The sequence below is a fragment of the Schistosoma haematobium genome, chromosome 7, assembly GCF_000699445.3.
Source record: "Schistosoma haematobium chromosome 7, whole genome shotgun sequence".
Classification (NCBI taxonomy): domain Eukaryota; kingdom Metazoa; phylum Platyhelminthes; class Trematoda; order Strigeidida; family Schistosomatidae; genus Schistosoma; species Schistosoma haematobium.
Window position 1 is genome coordinate 18,098,140 of NC_067202.1, and position 20,534 is coordinate 18,118,673.

General features: G+C 33.9%; 1 protein-coding gene across 1 annotated transcript in view; it reads right to left on the reverse strand.

Moving 5' to 3' along the window:
- The window catches only part of ATP11C (Phospholipid-transporting ATPase IG), a 35,679-nt gene extending 17,933 nt beyond the window's left edge, over positions 1–17,746 (reverse strand). The window contains exons 1-5 of the mRNA XM_051219608.1: positions 15,672–17,746; positions 12,592–12,897; positions 9,314–9,619; positions 5,437–5,973; positions 310–584 (exon numbers count right to left, since the gene is read on the reverse strand). Of these exons, the coding sequence (XP_051064589.1) occupies positions 310–584; positions 5,437–5,973; positions 9,314–9,619; positions 12,592–12,897; positions 15,672–17,339 (3,092 nt within the window). The 5' untranslated portion in view covers positions 17,340–17,746. The remainder of the gene's footprint in view (positions 1–309; positions 585–5,436; positions 5,974–9,313; positions 9,620–12,591; positions 12,898–15,671) is intronic.
- Positions 17,747–20,534: the final 2,788 nt, after the last annotated feature.

Genomic DNA, 20,534 nt, shown 5'->3' on the forward strand with positions numbered 1-20,534 from the left:
TGTTGGTGGACAAGCCACATATACACAGAGACCATAAAACAGTGTTGAGAACCTATGTAACCATATAATTGTCAATTCTAGGTATCGCAAATTAAATCAGGGTTGCTGAACATCCATTTTTTCCTAGTATGGAACTCCTAATCAGCGACCATGCATTACTCTGCCAGAGATCGAACCCAGGACTTAAATCGTTCTCAGTAAGAAATTAACGTTTAGTTCTCTGAGTTGGTATCCAGTATTATTAGAATTCTTTAATTTAAGCATTAAATACTATTAAAACTATACAGAAGGTTTAGTAGGACTACTTACCTGAACTGTGTCACTGAATAATCCGCGGCTCTAACTGCTTCACGACCTTCTTTTCCATAGACTCCAACACCAATATTAGCTTGTAAAATCATAGCTACATCATTACCACCATCACCAACTGCAGCTATAACTGGTTTCATACCATAACGTGTATGTTTCGCCAAACCAATTTGAACTAATTTAACAATAGATGCTTTTTGTAGTGGTGTCATACGACAACATAACACTGTTGTAACATTCATGCATAATTCTAGAAATGCATCACGTACTGAGGTCTAACAAAAAAAATCAAGATTATGAAACAAATAATGTATTCAATCATAGTATGTATGGATTAAAGGTCATTTACAAACTGAATTAATACTAAATATAAGTATTAAGTATCACAATTCATTCGAATAGTAGATATTGTCATCTCGATTATACCTGCTCTATTGACAAGATGATCAGGTCTTCCTCTTTGTGACTACTTAAACAACCTATACTGATCAGAAAACTTTTGTTCACCGAGGTCCTCTAATGCTAAACAGGTTAGTTGAACAGTGGTAAGATAGAACTCGAGGGTGGAGTCCTACGACCATTTGAACTGAAGTTTGATAACAGTAAGGTATTTCCTTCCGGCAAGAAGCATCTTCAGTGATGTTTCCAGCTCACAAAGGAAGGGAGAAGTTATAGTAGATCAAAATCTGGAAAATAGCACAACTCACCTTACCCTTATAGATTATCAGTGCTAGTGGTAAGTTCTAAAATGTAGGGAGTTAATGTGTTAAAATCCATTTGCATTAAAGGTCTTGTAACACTGGCCTCAATCAGCCGTCCTTTTGATTCTCACACTGACAGGGTAACAGACTTCATATTGTTTGTGTTACATCCTCAATTGACTAGTATTTCTCGGTCATTGTACTACATTGAACTCTCTCAAATCAGAGCAAAGATAAGTAGACAACAGCAGACTCATTAGTAAAAACACAAGGTTTCACATAAAACTCAATAGAGAAAATTCTAGAATAAACCACTAATAGGGATTTCTCAAAAATTAGCCAATTAGTGCATGTTGGCTTGAGCTTGCACTTAACATATAAGCATCAGGACTGTTCACTGACCCTAAAATCCATTAAGATAAAGTAAACTGAAGTGTTACAACCTGACAGAATTGGCTAAAGTTCACATTGTGGAGTCTTCTCTTAAAATCATGAGAAATATATTATTATCAGGAAGGGTTTTGTGGGGATTTTAGTAATTTCAATATTTGAAATCATGAGTCAATTGAAGCTAGACCACCATGGAAAACCTGGAAGCACTGGACGGCCGTTTCGTCATCGTATGGGACTCCTCAGCAGTGTGCATCCACGATCCCGCCCCCCACGATATTCGAACCCAGAACCTATCAGTCTCACACCAGGTGTTTAACCAACTAGACCACTGCTGAGGAGTCCCGTACTAGGACGAAACGGCCGTCCAGTGCTTCCTTGTTTTTCATGGTGGTCTAGCTTCAATTGATTCATGATTTCAACTATTGAAATCCATTATTGTCCATATGTGGTTTAGATTATTGAATTTCATCAAAATTATGGACGGATCTAAGCCAGACACCATTAAAAACCTGTAAGCATTGAACAGGCGTCTTGTTCTAGTATTGAACTCCTCAAAAGTCCCCATCCACCATCACACAACGAAGAATATAACCCGGTTGAGTTAAATCACGTTGAATGTGCAGAAGGTTACCATAAAAGAGGTTGGAAGATTATCTTGTAATATCGTCGATTGACTGAACTTAGACTTGCAAACCATTAAATTATGACTTGATTGTCTGGAGGTTAAGCGTTCTCCCGTAAGACCGATGGTCCTGGTTTTAATTCCCGGTTGGGGCATTATAGATACAAAGTGCTGAGGAGGCCTATACTAGAATAAAACGGCCGTCCAAAGCTTGTAGGTTTCGATGGTTGCATAATCAATCCACGATTCCAATAAGTTTTTCTATTGTTACAGACAATTTACTCAATGTTTACTTTATTTGGAATCATCAAATCAAACCTTTGTAGTGCTACTGTAATGAACGAGAACTCTGTTGGGAAAGATCAATTTATTAATTCATGCAAAATTACAGGAATATCTCTGTAAACTATGAGAACCGTGCATATAATGCTTCATTTTCAAATCTTCCATCAATTGTTCTTCATATTCCGTGTAACGAAAAAAAACGCTGAAACTCCCTCCAAAGCATTATGTTGGACAGTACTTTTATTTATTTATTTCTTTTCCCTGTCGTGTATTTTAACCTTTGTTGAAATCTCTTTTAACCACACCGTTTGTTCTTCAGTCTTCCTCGTCTGAGCTTTTATTATGTGATTTTGATTACCTTTTGTTACCTAATTTTCTATTGTATGTTGTTGGACTATTGACAGTGAGGTCGTGTTTGACTAAGCTCAAGGTCACGGCGTGATTCATTGTATGATTGTTCACCTTTGACTGTCTGCTTGGGAAGATTGCTGGAATCCTTGCAGATAGATGTCGGATACCATCTTGTAGGGATTCTTTTTATTGATTCCTAGGTACTGAACTCTTTTATATTCACTGTTCCTTTTGTTGTTTAGCATGCTAATTTGTGTTAGAGAAACTTTTGACTGTATAGGATAGGCCGAACCATTTGAGGTATTTTGCATTTCTGATATAATTTGTTCTATTTTCTAAAGTAGAACCGTTTAAATTGAGCACAGAGTTTGTGTTGTGATATAATTTAATACGAGTAACTCAAAAACGCTTCGTACGCTATACAGAAGAAAGTAGTCTGGTCTAATCGAATAAATTTTGGTTCGTTAGTTCTACGTTCAAACTGAATATTGGCGGTTCGGTCGTTACATTCTGTATGATCGTTCCAATTCATAATTTTTCTCTATTTTCATTACTATTTTTTCTCAACTTGAACTTTCTCGCCTTGTGTTGCTAGGTTTTCTACTTCCGGTTTGTGTGATATACTACTTATATCGGAAGACATAAGTAGCATACACCATAATGTTTAGAAATGAGTTCAATTATGCTTTAAAGATGAATCAAATAGCTTTCAGATAGTGATTTCAGTGTCATAAAGGATAGATTTAAAACAATAATCCCGACTATAAGTTGTGTAATGATGAATTTCAATTAAGATAACATCATTCAGCACTAAGAAGATAATGAATTACTCAAGAATACGGTTATATATGCTTATAGACATTAAATGACCACAAATGAAGGATGTGAAGTAGTGCTTTGGTATAATGTATGTTGGTTAAGGAAGGCAATACAAAATGATCATTCCATTATTCGTTTTAAACTGACACTAAAACAGATCATGATTAATCGGTTGACAAATTAACTACATAATGAATATTGGGATGGTTAAATTCAGTTAAACACTCTTGTTTATTCACATTAATAGTTGTTTACTGGTTGACCATGAGATATCACGTGTGTATTAGTTTATCAATATGAATATAATAATAATAATTGTTTACTTAAATTATACAACCACTGCCAGGGAAATCCTACTCACCGCCTTCTCGTGGCCAGACATTTATTTACGAAATTGAGAAAACGAAAAGCGAATGTCCAGCGATTTAATCGGACTGGTGGAAACGGAGGATCCACCTAGGGGAGTTGGAAAACTCTGATTCCAAACCAATGGTACACATAGGCCCCAAGATTCTGAAGGAACGAGTGGCATATAAACCTATTGTTGGTCATCGGCTACCATGGGACTGTATCTCCTGACGTTGCGCCACTGCCTTGTGGATCCAAATCTTTAGGTCGAAGGCTCCAGGTGTGACCCCATAAGGAAACCACCTGCTTCGATCTGGATATCCAGGTAGTACCACAGCCCACACACAAATCCAGTGACTTGTGTGGCGCATATATATTCTGTGCCCCTTTTTACCAATATTTCTGTGTTCAAATAAACAAATAAATAAACTTATCATGATGAATTTTCTCTACAACTCGGTCAATCATGTAATATTATTCCCTATAGATGATACTGATATCTAATAAGTGCATCATCTAATTGGAAATTCTGTACAATATAAACTTATGATCGTACAATAACTTATAAGAAGCTTTGCTCTAAAGTGGTTATTACAACTAACATGGTCTACGGTTTGTTGCTCCTTGCTTTATCGATCCAATTCCGAACTAAATTCTTATATGCATCACAATTTTTATTACTGAATACTTCAAAAGTAACTGTCCCTCCGAATAGTTCCCAGGTAAAGAATAGAAAAGTGACATACATAATAAAGTCAACTGTAATCAAGTAATTATCAATGATAAGTTGATGTATGAATAAATTCCAACTCGTAGTACAATGAAGAAGAGTTATTCGAATACCTAATAAAGAGAGATTGTTATATATGCACAAGAACAATGGGAAACATAAATAGATTTTCGGTACAGTGGTAATGGATTTGTATATCTGTCTTATATTTTCTAATTGTCAATGAATCTTCAGTTAATGAAAATCTGTAGTGGAAAATGAGTTTAAACAAATATTCCTGTTCAATTACTCAGAAACCCCCAAAATCCTTAGTACAGTCGATTGTAGGGAGAATTCTCTCTACCACTGCAAATGCTCTCACATAGCCACGCGTATACAGCTACTGTCATGGAAGTCCTACTCACTTCATTCTCGCTGCATTACTGTTGTAAATGAAATTGAGAGGACGAAAAGTGAATTTCCGATGCTTTAACTGGATTAATACATACAAAGGGCCTACCTAGAGAAATTGGAAAACCTTAATTCCAAACCATTAGTCCACATAGGCTCCAAGATCCTGATTGAACAACTGGTATATGAACCAATTGTTGGTCATCGGCTACCTGGGACTGTATCTCCTAATGTTTCATCACTGCCTTGTGGATCCAGACCTTTAGATCGAAGGCTCCAAGTGTGACTCCCTAAGATAACCACCTTCTTCGGTCTGATCACCTAAACACTGTCACAGTGACGATATCACAGTATGAAGTGACTTGTGTACTGCATATGCATTCTGTGCCTCCATTCTACCAATCTTTCTATATTCAAATAAACAAACAACTAAATAAGAGTAAGTAGAAAAATATCATTCAAACGAAACCAGCAAATAAATTACTTACATGTAATGCATATTGTAAACTTTTTCCATCAATAACAAGACCAATTGATTCATTTGCCATACCAGGATGCTTTTTATGCTTTCGTCTTATATATCGACTAATTATACAATCTTTCTTATTGAAGATGAATTCATTTGAACCATAATAATAAACATCATTATTATTACTATTACCATTACTATTAGTATTATTATTGTATGGTCCATCCATACATGAAGATGATCTTGAAGTAGATGATGATGATGATGATGATGATGAGGAGGAGGAGGAGGAGGAGGAGGTTATATGAAATGAATTTCTATTATAATTTATTGTTTTAATCCTTGACATTGTTAATATAGAATGATGATTAGGTTTTTGTTTATGATCATTATGATATGTATATAATGCATCTAATTGTTCATAAATTTTATATGCTGTTGATTGTAATGTTTGACAATTCATTATTCTTATTAATGACATATTCAATGTAAAATGTCCAATAGATTGACTTACTGTAATTGCTGTTTCAGCTTTATCACCGGTTAATATCCATATCTAGAGAAATAATAAAAAAAAGAGTTAGATGTTGAAAGAGTTTTGTGAAGATTTAAACTAGATCACTATTGAAAACCTAGAAGTAGTGGAATCCAGGACATGCGTTTCATCCTATTTCGGACTCGTCAGCTAGATGTACTTGCATCTCAGAATTGATGTTCATTCTGGGACTCGAACCCAGTATCATTCCCTTCAAACGCCATCGCGTTATCCATCATTGCTTACAAAAAGCTTGTGAATGAAGGCACTATCGAGACATACGCACAGTATGCACATATGCCAATAACAGATTGATCAGTTGCAGTCTTAAACCTCAGTGGGAAAATACAAGCCAAACGATACCAAGTGTAGTGAATAGTTGTTATGTCTTAGTATGAGATTAGAGATTAAGTGTTCACATGCGAAACTGAAGATCTTAAGTTCAAGTCCCTTATACGAGATCATGCAGACGTACTGTTGAAAAGTCCCATATTACGATGAAACAACTATACAGTGCTTCCAGGTTTTCCATGGTTGTCTAGCTTCAATTGACTTATGATTTCAATTATTGAAGTTACTAAAATCTCCATTAAACCCATTCTGATAATATGAAATTGTTGACTTGAATCAGTTTATAAGTGAAATGAAATTGTGAGATAAATAATGATCAGAATAAATATGGTCAACATGGGGTGAGTGACAGAGGGAGAGGATAATGGAACTACAAATCAGAAATTACATAATATGTAGAATAATATGGATTAGGTCAGATATAGTAGATAGGGGTGGATGCTAAATAAATTTCTCAAAAAGGTTATCAAGTGTAATAATAATAATAATAATCTCCCATTGTGGGATACAACCTAAACAAAGAAGTAAATAATAACAAGTTTAAAGTCAACAAGAACCAATCAACATCGAGGTGTACAGGACAAGCTTTAAACCACAAATGGAGAAATTCGAATACTTGAAGTCTGTACTGATGATGTCGTTCAGAAGAACGATGAAAGCTCCATGACTAAACCATCCAGCTAAAGAACAAAACTCTATCAAAAACATAAAAATAAACAATAATCAAATTACATCATCATATTATAAAATTGATTAGTAACTAGTTGGCCCCGAAGCTGGCTAAGGTAAAAGGAGCGGCTGAACATATTTCTTTTAGATTCAAAGCTCTATCATTTCTATCCGAATAGTAATTTCTTCAGCCGTCTGCAAGATCTAGTCCCGACCTCTGACCAAGAACTTGAACGTTTGAAAACAAATCTAATTGACTACTGCTATCAGTTTAACAATAGTAGATATAACTACAGCAGTATATTAACTAAAAAACACAAAGAGGCCATCAATGAACTCAGTAATGACGAAAATCTGATTTTCACAAAGCCTGATAATGGAACAGAAACTGTCCCACTTAACAAAATAGACTACATTGACAAGATGAATAACATCTTGAATGATCACCAAAAATTTCAGAAACTGAATAACCAAAAAGATATCAATAATAAGATAGAGAATGAACTGAACAGATCTTTAAAAAAGCTCAGAGATCAACAGATGATTCCACCAAGCATATACGAAACAATTAAGCCGATGGGTAAGCATTTACCTAGGTTACATGGACTGTCGAAGGTACATAAACCGGATATTCCATTAAGACCAATTTTGGACATGTATGGTTCCCCATATCATACTGTAGCAAAGTGGTTAGTAACCGTTTTGAAACCACTCCACAAACACCTAGTGAAGCATAGTATTAAGGATGTATTCCAATTCGTTGACAAGATTGAAAACATAAACACGAAAGGTCAAACGATGATGTCTTTTGACGTAACGTCATTGTACACAAATGTTTCACTCAGAGAAACTGTAGAATATATTTGTGAACAACTTAGAGAACATGAACTAGAAACGACAATCCCTGTGGAGATCATCAAAGAATTATTAGTAAAATGTACTATGAATGTACATTTCAAATTCAATGGTGAAATCTATAGACGTATTGATGGTGTTGCGATGGGTTCACCACTAGGTCCTATATTAGCTGACATTTTCCTCTCTGAACTAGAAAACGACCAACTGGCACAAGAGATCGGCAATTTTCCATTTTACTGCCGATACATAGATGATACATTTATCCTTTGTAACAACTATACGGACTTCATAGAAACACTTGAGCGTTTCAATACAGTTCACTCGTCCATAAAATTCACATGTGAGAAGGACAGTATAGGTAGAATAGCCTTTCTAGATGTTCTATATACAAGAAGAAAAGACGGGTCACTAAAACGAAACATAAACAAGAAAACGAATCGGACGGGCCAATATAAAAACTTTCTTAGTATTGTTCATCTACAGTATAAAAGGAACCTTATTATGACACTGCATCATAGAATCAAGACTATATGCTCTCTAGATACGGTGGAAGATGAAACAAAGGCATTATACACAACCTTGAAAGAAAATGGATATCCCGAGAAATTTATAAGTAACAACATAGCCAATAAAAAAGGGCATAGAGAATGTTTAACCGTGAATAAAAAGCCTCTGTATATACGATTACAACTCAGAGGCGATGCATCGAATGAAATGCTAAGGCTGAAGTAAAGCAGATCAATTCAAAGGACTTTTAATTCAGATAAACTACAACTAATGTTTTCCATACGTCCAATAACGACTCCGAGCTTGAAAGATAAATTGCCTAGACCAACCACCTCTTTCTGTGTCTGCCAGATTCTCAATCTGACAGAATTACATAGACTGTTGTTCACATGATATACTATTGCTAAAGTCTGCTCTATATTGGCTGTATATCCCGTCTGAATTAGATGGGTTAAAATAGAACTGTTAACCGTTTGACTACATCTTTGTTTGATATATTGTTACAATCTGAAAGTAACTAATCTGGTGAAGTAAGATTAAGTCTAATAGTGAATGATCAATAATCGGCATAGCAACAATCATTTCTTAATGATACTCATTATTATCAGAAGGGGCTTTGTGGAGATCTTAGAAATTTCACTGATTGAAACAATGAATCAATTGAAGCTAGGCCGACATGGAAAACTTGGAAGCACTGGACGGACGTTTCGTCCTAGTATGGGACTGGTTGAAGTTAGACATTAACACCGTTGGACGCCGGCTCAGTGGTTTAGTGATTAGGCGCTCGCACGCGAGACTGATAGGTCCTGGGTTCGAGTCTCGTGGAGTGTGGGATCGTGGATGCGCATTGCTGAGGAGTCTAGCAGTAGGACGAAACGGCCGTCCAGTGCTTCCAGGTTTTCCATGGTGGTCTAGCTTCAAATGACTCATGATTTCAATAAGTGGAAGATACTCATTATATTTATACTAAACTTACTTGTATTCCAGCTTCTTTTAAAGCTTTTATACAATTTTTTACACCAGGTTGTAATTTATCTTCTATACCAGTGACATATATTGGTATCATATCATATTCAATTTCATTATAACATTGTTTTAATGCATGAATACGTTCATTATCGCATAGACTAGAGGCATATTTGAACTGTTCTAATAATTTCATATAAATAGATTTATGTAATATACGTTTAGCAAATACAAGTGTACGTAAACCATGAATTGCATATTCATTAACATAATGAATAGCACGTGAACGTAGATAACCAGATGTAGTACTGCATCTCTTTAATAAATAAAGGAAAAAAAGAAGAGAAATTTCCTTATTAGATAGATAATGTATGATTTATGGATGTAAATAACTTACTTACTTACGCCGGTTACCCACAATGGAGCATAGGCCGCCAACAACCATTCTACAATCCATTCTGTCCTCGACCTTCCTTTCTAGTTCTATACAATTCTTGTTCATTTGGTCTTCCTCTTCTCCTTTGACCTTGATGATTTCATATGAAGGCTTGTCTTGTGACTCAGTTGGATGCTTTCCTCAATGTGTGTCCTATCCACTTGAAGCACTTCTTCCTGATTTCTTTCTCCTCTGAAATCTGGTTCTTTCCCACAGCAGGTCGTTGCTGATAGTGTCTGACCAACGAATCCAAAGTATTTTGCATAGACAAATGTTAATAAACACTTGTATCTTCTGGATGATTGCTTTCATAGTTCTCCAGGTTTCCGCAACATACAGTAGAACTGTCTTGACATTTGTATTGAAAATTCTAACTTTGGTGTTGATTGACAGAGAGTTGTTTTGAGTTCCATATCTTCTTTAATTTTAGATATGCTACTCTTGCTATGTCATTTCGCGCCTTTACATATGCATCAGATCCACCGTGTTCATCAATGATGCTGACCAGATATGTAAAGGGTTTATTAAGCAGAAAGATAAAGATCATACTCTGTCACTGATAAATTGTTTTTCATGATATCTTAGTTAGTATATGCTATGTTTCAAGAGATTACTAGTTTACTTAATCTACGAATGGAACAAAGACTGAGTGACATAATATCCAAACAAGCTAACTATTTCAATGCGTCCCTGCCTCGCAAATTAGAAAGAGAAGTTCAGATTTAGAAGAGAGAAATGTATTCCACAAGTAACCGTAAGTATAAACAATGACAAGCAAACCTCAAACGTATATATATATATATAGCATTAAAATGTCCTTGGGAAACGTTACAAAATAGCATATTAAAAGAGACAACGAACCAATGATATTTAAGGTCCTCCCAAATGGAAAATACGACATGAAGGTAAAAATAGGAGCTTTATGAGCAAAGACAAGAAATTCAAATTTCCAAAATAAAATTACAAAACTATGACATTTACCAAGTGATTTCTGGGGATCTGGCATCCCCAATATTATGACACATGAATATCAAGAATGTATGTACGTTTGAGTGAATGATTCGTGAACACTCATTGTCGTAGATAAAACAGGTGATCACTGTTGTTGGTTGCCAATTATTCTTCTGAAGCTGATATTTATTTATTTATTCGAACATATAAATATTGGTACAAAGAGGCACTGAATACATATGTGCCACATAAATCATTCAATTTATGTGAGGGCTGCCAAACTCCCCGGGTTCTCAGACCGAATCAGGTAGTTTTCTTAGGGGGCCACATCCATAGCCTTTGATCTAAAGGTCTGATCCATATTACAGTAGAGAAGCGTGAGGAGATGCATTTCTGTGGTGGTCGGTAACCAACAATATGTTCATACACCATTCGTCCCCTCAAGATCTTGGAACCCTTGTGCACCACTGGTTTGGAACCAGAGTATCCCAACTCTCTTAGGTAGATCCCTCGTATCTACCGATCTGGTTAAATTGCCGGACATCCGCTTTTTGTCCTTTCAATTTTGCAACCAACATTAATGCCGCGAGAATGCAGTGAGTAGGACTTTTCTGGCAGTGGTTATGTGTACGTGGCTATGTGAGAGCATTTGGGGGCTGATATAAAATCTTGATGGTAAATTGATCTTAAAGTGTATTATCAGTGCATATTCTACCGAGTGCTAAGGTTACTAGATCAGCAATGCAATGAATTTCGCTTCTAAGAATTTGTAAACAAATAATGGTACCGGTGAAAGTCATTTGAATCTTCTATTTGTTTTTGTTAAGGTCTGCAATTGGCCAATATCTATTGAAATGTATGAATCTTGTTTATCTTGAATAAATCAGAACAAAATTCGTATATCCTAAAAGAGGCTGATCAATTGTAGTCCTTAACATCAACAGAAAGAAGATTTAAACGGACATTATGGGTGAATTTGGAATTCAACCCGTTACACACATCTCTACTTCTCTGGATGTAGTAACGCTGTATATAACGCTTCGGTATTTAAAGCGGAAGCTACTGAGTCCGAGTCCCAGTGGTAACTTCAACATGTGTGTAGATACATCCAGACAATGGGTCTAAAACAGGATGAAAACGTGCATCTTGAACTCCACTTTGAGCCACTATCTAACTCTGCTGAAGAATAAATTATTGGTTCTAATGGCTATGCATTTATTATGATACCTCAAGAACCTGGGGTTGTTCTCTAGTAGGATTGTAGATGCGCGGTCTCGATTCTCATACCCGGACTGAACAGCTGTTCATTGATTCTTGGTTCTCAAAGATACTCGAACTAAGATCAATTTATGATAAATATAACATATAGACATAGTACTTAGTTATCAGAACGGAAATAAGTAGGTACTATTGTTCACAGTTTCAATAGGGTTCTTTCAGTAACTGTGAAGATTCTTATTCCGACATTATGGTCTTTCAAAGTTTACAAAAGATGAACGTATGATCTTTAAAAAGATACCTTATTATCATATAGTATTAATACATTGGTTGAAAAGTGGTAACTATCATAAGTCATTACATTATTGAATTCAGCTAAGATTATGGTACATTCTCTTAAATGTTTACCCTTAAATAAGATAACATACATATTCACAATTATAGTACTAATCACATATAAGTAATGAGTACTTTTATTTAAGAGTTAGCAGATATCTAAATGTACTTTTAACGGTCTCGAAGATGGTGGTAGGTTCCAACTCTACTATTGGAATGTCGTATAAAACCGAAACCACTGTTCAGGACTTAACATATCTTCATAATATTGCTTTAAGTGATGTTACTTCATCATAAAACTATTAACATACTAGGAATATAGATAATAATAGATAAAGTGAAATTACCTCAGGGTCTAAAATTGCAGTTTCTGCTCCTTTACTCAATACACAACATGTTTCATCAGGATAACGTACCATAACACTCATACGTTTACGTGTTGGATCAAATTCCAATACAGCATCAATAATATAACATTGACGATCAATAAACTTTTCATCATTTGACTCTTTTATTCCTGTTGATGAATATGACCAATAATCAATATATAATTTATATGAACCAGTCTCATTGAAATCAGGTTCTTTGCCTGAAAATACAACACCAAGTTTTGAAGCACCTTCAACTAATGCTTTCTCATCAGGTGATGTTGCCTTAAAATTGAAAAAAAGATAAAGAAGAGAGGGATTTTATGGATATTATAGTAATCTAATAGTTGAATTCATGAGCTGATTAAAGCTAGACCACGATGGAAAACCTGGAAGCATTGGACGGCCGTTTCGTCCTATTGTGGGACTCCATGAGCCCACTTGCGTAATTTGAAACCAGTGTTTGGCAGTCTTGCACGCGAGCACTTAACAACTAGACCGCTGAGCAAACATCCAACGGTGTTAATGTAATTTGACTTATAATGAAGCAGTCGGTAATAGTACACAAAGTTTTAGTCTTATATGAATAGTGAACGAGAGCACCAGTTAGGACAACCGAATGCATTTGAGCATTAAATTACAGAATCACTTAGTAAGATCTCAGAACCATACAGTAGTTACTTCATTTGCGAAATGTCAATCAATCGTCTCAGACTTCATTGTTCTTTCGCTTCCACGCCAATCATTCACTGTTCTCGTTCCCTTTTATTCGATCTTCTTAACCTTATACTGCCGGGCATTTCACTTTCGATTGACGATACATACTACTTATATCTGTCAACATCAGTAGCATACACTACATTATAACTGAAATAATCAAACAATTCTTGTGTATTAATGGAATTTTGTAAAATGTTTTCACAATTTCATTGATAGGATGATAGATTATAAAATATGTTAATATGAAGGTGATTTTAACCAAATGCATTCATCGAGTACTAACCAACCTTGTGTAGATCTTTTTCTCATGGATAGCCGAATTCTATCAACTAAGGTGAAAAATAGCTACTTATCTGAGTAACTTCATACTGTGTGCATAATTGTTTGACAATAATTGTAAAACAAAAAGTACCAGAAAGCTGTTTCATATTAGTTTGGAACTGTTTAACAATGTCAATCGACTATTGCATCAGACGGTCAGTTCCAGAACATTGACGGTTAATAGTGAGCTCTTAACATTCAGATTAAAGTTGCATTTCACTGGTTTACATTTCTAACTACTGTATAATTAAAAAACCTTATTTATTTTCAGAAAGAAGGTTTTGTGGAGATTGTAGGAATTTAAAAGCTGCATTCATGAGTCAATTAAAACTACATCACTATAGAAAACCTAGAATCACTGGACGGCCGTTTCGTCCTTCTGTGGTATTCCTCAGCAGTGCATATCCACGACTCTGTTGTGAGACAGTAACTCACTGAAGACAGTGGTAGACAGTGGCATAATTTCGTGTATCGATTGAAATCAGACATTAACATTGTTGAATTTCGGCTCAGTGGTCTGGAGTTGAAGCGTACGCGAGCGAGACAGAAGATCCTGGGTTCGAACCTCGAGGGCGGGGCAGTCTCATACTAGAAGGAAACGGCCGTTCAATGCTTCCAAATGTTTTTTTATTAATTTCTATTCATAAAGATCTTCTATGGAGTAAATTGGGAAATCCAAGCCTTGTTATATTGACACAATAATGACACAATATTCTTTTTCAGTAGCAGTTGTTATTCGATGATAATCTCAATTGAAAAGTGAAATATTCGCTTCATATAAATGGGTTATAAATAATTATTTAAGTAGTTTACAGCTTACTAATATTAGTAATTTGAATGTAAACACTTAATATTTGCTATGATAGTGGCCCCGAGGTCTGACTTCAATTAGATTATATGCTGATCTATATTGAAATATGCATAACATCAATCCTCTTATATAATCATTGACTTCACTCAAATTAGTCTAGAACGGAATGGATTTTCGAATACGTTTACTTTCTATAATTTTTGATTGGAACAAAGAATTAGAGAATCGTAACGAATGAAGTAAAGAAGAGAAAGCGAAACGAAACGAAATGGCACACAGTGGAGAAAGCATACTGGCCAACTCGATTGCATCAAGCGGTTAATCAATATTTATAACCAGATAAAAATAAGTTACAGAGAATGTGATGAATAGGATAGGAAGTATACACATATATATGCTCATATAGAAATAGCCAAAATTAATAAGCAAATAATTAACAAGATGAAAATGTGACTCCAAGAGAATGAGAAAATTAGCTTCTGGATACTGAAGGAACATATGGTGTATAGACCTATTATTGGTTACTATGAATGAATGGTAACTTTTGAGTTCCATTTATAGACCAATACTATGCATATATTCTTATCGTATAGTTGTTAAGTAACTAAACTATACATATTCATGTCTCTCTTATCATAAGCTTTATTTTGACCTATGGAGTATTATTATACGACTTACCATTCTTGAATTATACCCTGTCTATTAGTCACTACCTCCCTGATTCACAGGCACTTTTGACTAAATCTTGTACAAATGTTGTTTCCTATTTTATGGTATGTTGTGGTTTGTTTGATTGGTATATAAACCCAGTATGCTAGAAATACATGATTCATATCGCAGAGGCTGAGATTGGTGTTCTGGACTTAACTGGCTGGGCTAGGCGGAAAGCAGGACCGATGAAGACTCTAGGCTGCTCACATGTGTTTTATGTGTTACTGGTTCGATTGATAATTCACTTCTCTCTAATTGGCGGTATCATTACGTTATACATGAACAGGGCACACAAGCCACAAGTTATAACCGTTACCGACTACCATGGAACTTCATCTCTCTTAACATTACTCCACTACTTTGTAGTCAAAGATTCCGGATGTGGCCCACTAAGTAAACCACCTGATTCACTTTGAACACCCGGACATAATCGTAGCCGACATACAAATCGAATGACAAAATGTGACATATAATATCTAGTTTATCTTAGACTTACTTCATATTCATAAAATCTAGATGGTTCATCAGTATTCATTGATGATTCTTGTACATTATTATTATCATTATTATTATTACTAATCATTTGAGTATGATTTTTTAATTCAACAGTATGACATAATGATATAATAGTTAAAAATTCACAAAACTTTTCATTCATCTCTAATAATTTCAAAGATGAATTCAATACATTATAAGTAGTTAATTCAGTAGTATTATTATGATGATCATCATCCTGATCCTGATCTTGATCTTGATCCTCATCATGATCATTATAAAATTGATATAATTGTTCATTAGATAATAAACAACATGATTTTAATCTCATTAAATTTTGTGTTAATGTTCCAGTTTTATCACAAAATAAAAATTCAATTTGACCTAATTCATCGGATAATTGTGAATTATTTGCATAACTTTTAATATTCTCTATAGAATTATACATAGTAATATCATTTGATATAAAATAAGCTAATAATAATTGTTGAAATTCTATAGTAACTATAATAGATATTGGTATTAAATAATTAATAATAAATAAATAACGAAATATACTACGAATAAATTGCCATATTGTTAATAATTCAAATGTAATATACCATATTTTATTGATATTTTGTTTTATCCATAAAGTTGATATGATAGTAACAATGAATGTGATAGTTACCATGGCAACCATAAACATTAATAAAATAATATTAGATAATCTTTCACGTGTACTATATTTTCTTTGTGAATTTTTACTATTTAATGATAATTTTGTATCTTTACCAGTATATATTACTAAACCAATAATATAATCTGTAGATATTAATTTAGATCCACGTAATACTAAATTTTTCCTATTTAATGGTAAATATGTTCCATTATCATCTTCATCCCCATCATGATGATGATGATTTAAATGTTGAGCGGTTTCATAATGACCTTGAAAGGTCATTAAATTCTCATTGGGTTGTTGACATATTACATGTAAATATAATTGTTCAATGATAAATTGAAAATTGAATTGTTTCAAATGTGTTTGAATTAAATGATTATTTGAATATTGTGAATAAATTGATTGATATTCAATTAATGAATAATATTGTTTAATGGTTGTTTCACCATCTAAATTCATTGTAGTAATATTAACTTGTCCATTATTATTAGATGAATATAATAATAATAAATCACATGGAAATGATTGATTATTTTGACAATAAATTACATCACCAACTAATAATAAAGAAGATTTTTTTAAGATCCAATTTATTGATTTTCGATGAAAATCAATTGTTAATACATAATATTCAATAGAATTTAATTGTTGATCAAAATGATAACGTAATAAATCATCTAAACCATCTTTAATCATTGTGATGGTTAAGATAACAATTAATGGGATAATAGTTATTGAGGCATTCCCAATATCATCCACAAAAAAATAAGTAATAATAATTAATAAAAAATAAATATTTGCTATATTATGAAATTGTTCATAGAAATTTTTATAAAAAAAATTATACCATTTATAATGTGTTGAATGTATATGATTATTACAATAATTATGATGATATAATTCACCATTTAAATTCTTATAATGATGAGCATATATTGTACGTGTAGTAGATGAATAATGATTATCAGTAGTATAATGTTTCTTATGAAAAAGATTCCAATTCATTCTGATGGAAATAAATTGAGCGAAGTGAATCGAGAAATGGATGGTTGGATAAATGAATGAATGATATATAGAAAGCTTCTTTAAATGGGCTATTGTCAGTACATGTGCGCCAATCTGTATGTGTGTGTGTGTGTGCAAGTGTGTGTGTGTGTGGTTGAAAGTAAAGTATCCAGTCAAAACTAGATGAAAAATATATGTGAAACAAATGATTTCCAATGATGATCATGATCATGATGACGATCATGGTGATGATGACGATAATCATAATGATGATGACAATAGTCTTGTGTTTCATTTATAAAGTAACATGACAATCTAATTAGTAAATTCAATAGATTATGATGAAAACACGTGAATTACATCTTTTTTTTTTACTAAACATTGTTAGTTTGTTTATTCTGTATATGAAATAGTTCAACAATAAGAAGAACATTAGATGTACATCTATATTTATAGTCATTCGTTTATATGTATATCTATCGTTTTAATGTATTATCTTTTCGTTACCTGGATAATTAATGATAGTACCTTTCTTTATTACACCATGTACAATACCATTTGTGTATATGTAAATAGATGTTGTCAATATTAAATATACATGAATATATAAATGTACACAATGAAAATCATCTTTGTATACACAAGTGTGTATGTGTGTGTGTGTGTGGATGTGCTGATTTCTCTCAATTTCCATACAATTCATATTATGATTGGTAGACAAAGTCTAGTTAAAGAACCTTCAAAAAAAAGTCAACAGACTTTGAATAGGAGACTATTGAATATTGATTCAATTAACATATACAAAGTATTGAATGTCATATTTGATAATGCTTTAATGTACTAGATTTGTTCCTTGCTGAGACTATGGATACTTATTGTTGTGAGAAATTATGTGTATGTGTGGGTGGGTGGGTGTGTGTGTTAATCTGCTGATTTCTCAATTTCGAAACAACTTTTATTATTATTATTACTATTGGTGGTATAATACACTAAGTCTAGTAAAAGAACCTTTAGAAATCAACAGGACTGTTGAATATTGATTAAGTTTACACATATAAGGTATCAAATGTCAAATCCGATAAGATTTAATCTACTGAATCAGTTAGTAAGTCAGTAACAACATACACCTTCGTATGTACGTACATAAGTTCGAGTTGCTACACCACATTAGCACAGAGATGCAGTCGTCGATTCAAATCCTGTAGTGATAGAGGTAGTAAAAGTATAAGCAGTAATCGGAAACATTAGGGTTTGAAGATGTTATTCAAGGAGTATAATCCATTGAAATAAATTTGGAAAGAGAAAAAAGAGACAAGGAGGGTTCAGGATATTAGAATTTGGAAGAACACAAAGAGTAGATGCACCTGCGTCATTGCAAACGATTTCAAGCCATTTCATTCAAGGTCTCTAACCATCGGTTGCTATCATCTCGCGGTCCCCAACCAGGTAGTCTACACCTACCAACATGACTCAGTCCACTTGTAAGTGGCTTCATGGATTTGTGTCATATTTTGGTCTGGCCACCCCTAGCTTTCTTCCAACCTCCTCCTATACCATTGAACATCGCACATCGAGGCAGTTGGTGGTTGGGCATATGTAACACGTATCCCAGCCATCTCAACTGATGAAGTTTTAATACTTCATCAATTGATTTGCCATCCTTACCTAGTACCCGTTTCCAGGTACTGAATACTTACTATGGAATAGTATTATACTACAAAAAGATAGTTTTCTATTCTCATTTAGTTACTAATGTGTTTTTTTCTTTTTCAAACTGAAATCAGTTACCAATTAAGCCTGAAAATTTAATAGTTTCAAACAACTTTGTCATAATAACAATTATGACTTAATCATTAGTGAATAGGACACACATTGAAAAAAGCATCCAAATGTGTCACAAGGTAAGTCTTCAATTGGAATCCTTAAGGCCAAAGGAAAACAGGAAAACCAAAGAACACATTACACCGAGAAATGTAGACAGACATGAGAAGAATGAGCAAGAATTGTATAGAACTAGAATAGGGAGGCCGAGGACAGAGTGGATTGTAGAATGGTTGTCGGCAGTCTATGTTCCATTGTGGGTAACAGGTGTAAGTCAGTAAGTAAGACTCAAATTACACTATGCATTTGTATGCATCTGTATGATAATGTTAATAATAATATCAAACTATTCAAACTGGACTCTTTGAAGAATCTAGAATGCAGTGGCCGGAATTCAGTGTTTCCAATAAACAAGCCAATACATTTTATTGCATATTATATTGATATGATCCATATATTTATATTAATTGTTGCTTTGATTGTTAGAAGTGGCATCGACCTAGTGACTTTCGAAGAATATAGGCTTTCACTATGAGGCTTCATACTTCTTCCTTCAACTCAGAGGACAGATTTTAAATGATCCAACTTGTTTATTTTGGTTAGCGTTATTTAGCAAGGTTGTCTTTTCTTTTTTACCCCGAGGTTGGAATCAACAGTAGCCCTAGAAGAGCTATAGGCGGCCTATACTACTCCACGAGGGGTAACAGGCGTAAGAAAGTAAGTGTACTGATACGACTACAGCTTATTGGAAGTAGATAATCTTTTAGATTTAAACTATGGATCATAAACACATTTACAGAATTCAAACCAAATAGTGGAAACTACCAGCAACACAAACTACCATCCAGTCAGAACACTAACTAACTCATTATTTTTTTTGTTTTTACAATGTAGTAATAGAATTGAAGACTGAATACTATCAGTAGTTCAAATGTAACAATAGCCTATATGTACACTGATTTACATTTGTCAAACATAATATTCAAAATAGTACAAGTGACTCGCTCATTTGAAGCGAACGATACTGGGTTCGAGTCCCAGAATGAACATCGACTCAGATGTAAGTAATTGCAGATGACCAGTCCTAAATAGGACAAAATACGATTCCTGGATAGCAACTATTCATCTTTGCTTCTATAAAGCTTGTGAAGTAAGGCTAGATCGAGGCAGTTCTCACAGGATGCACATATGCCAACAAGAGACTGATCAATTTCAGTCCTAAATAACAATAGGAAGATACACATAAACAACACCGAGTGAATTTATGCAGAAATTAATTTAAAACATTATAGACTTGGTAATAAGTCAAAGATCAGATAAAAGTTCTTATTATATGATAAAATGACACAATTCTCTCAGCTGATTATTACCGTA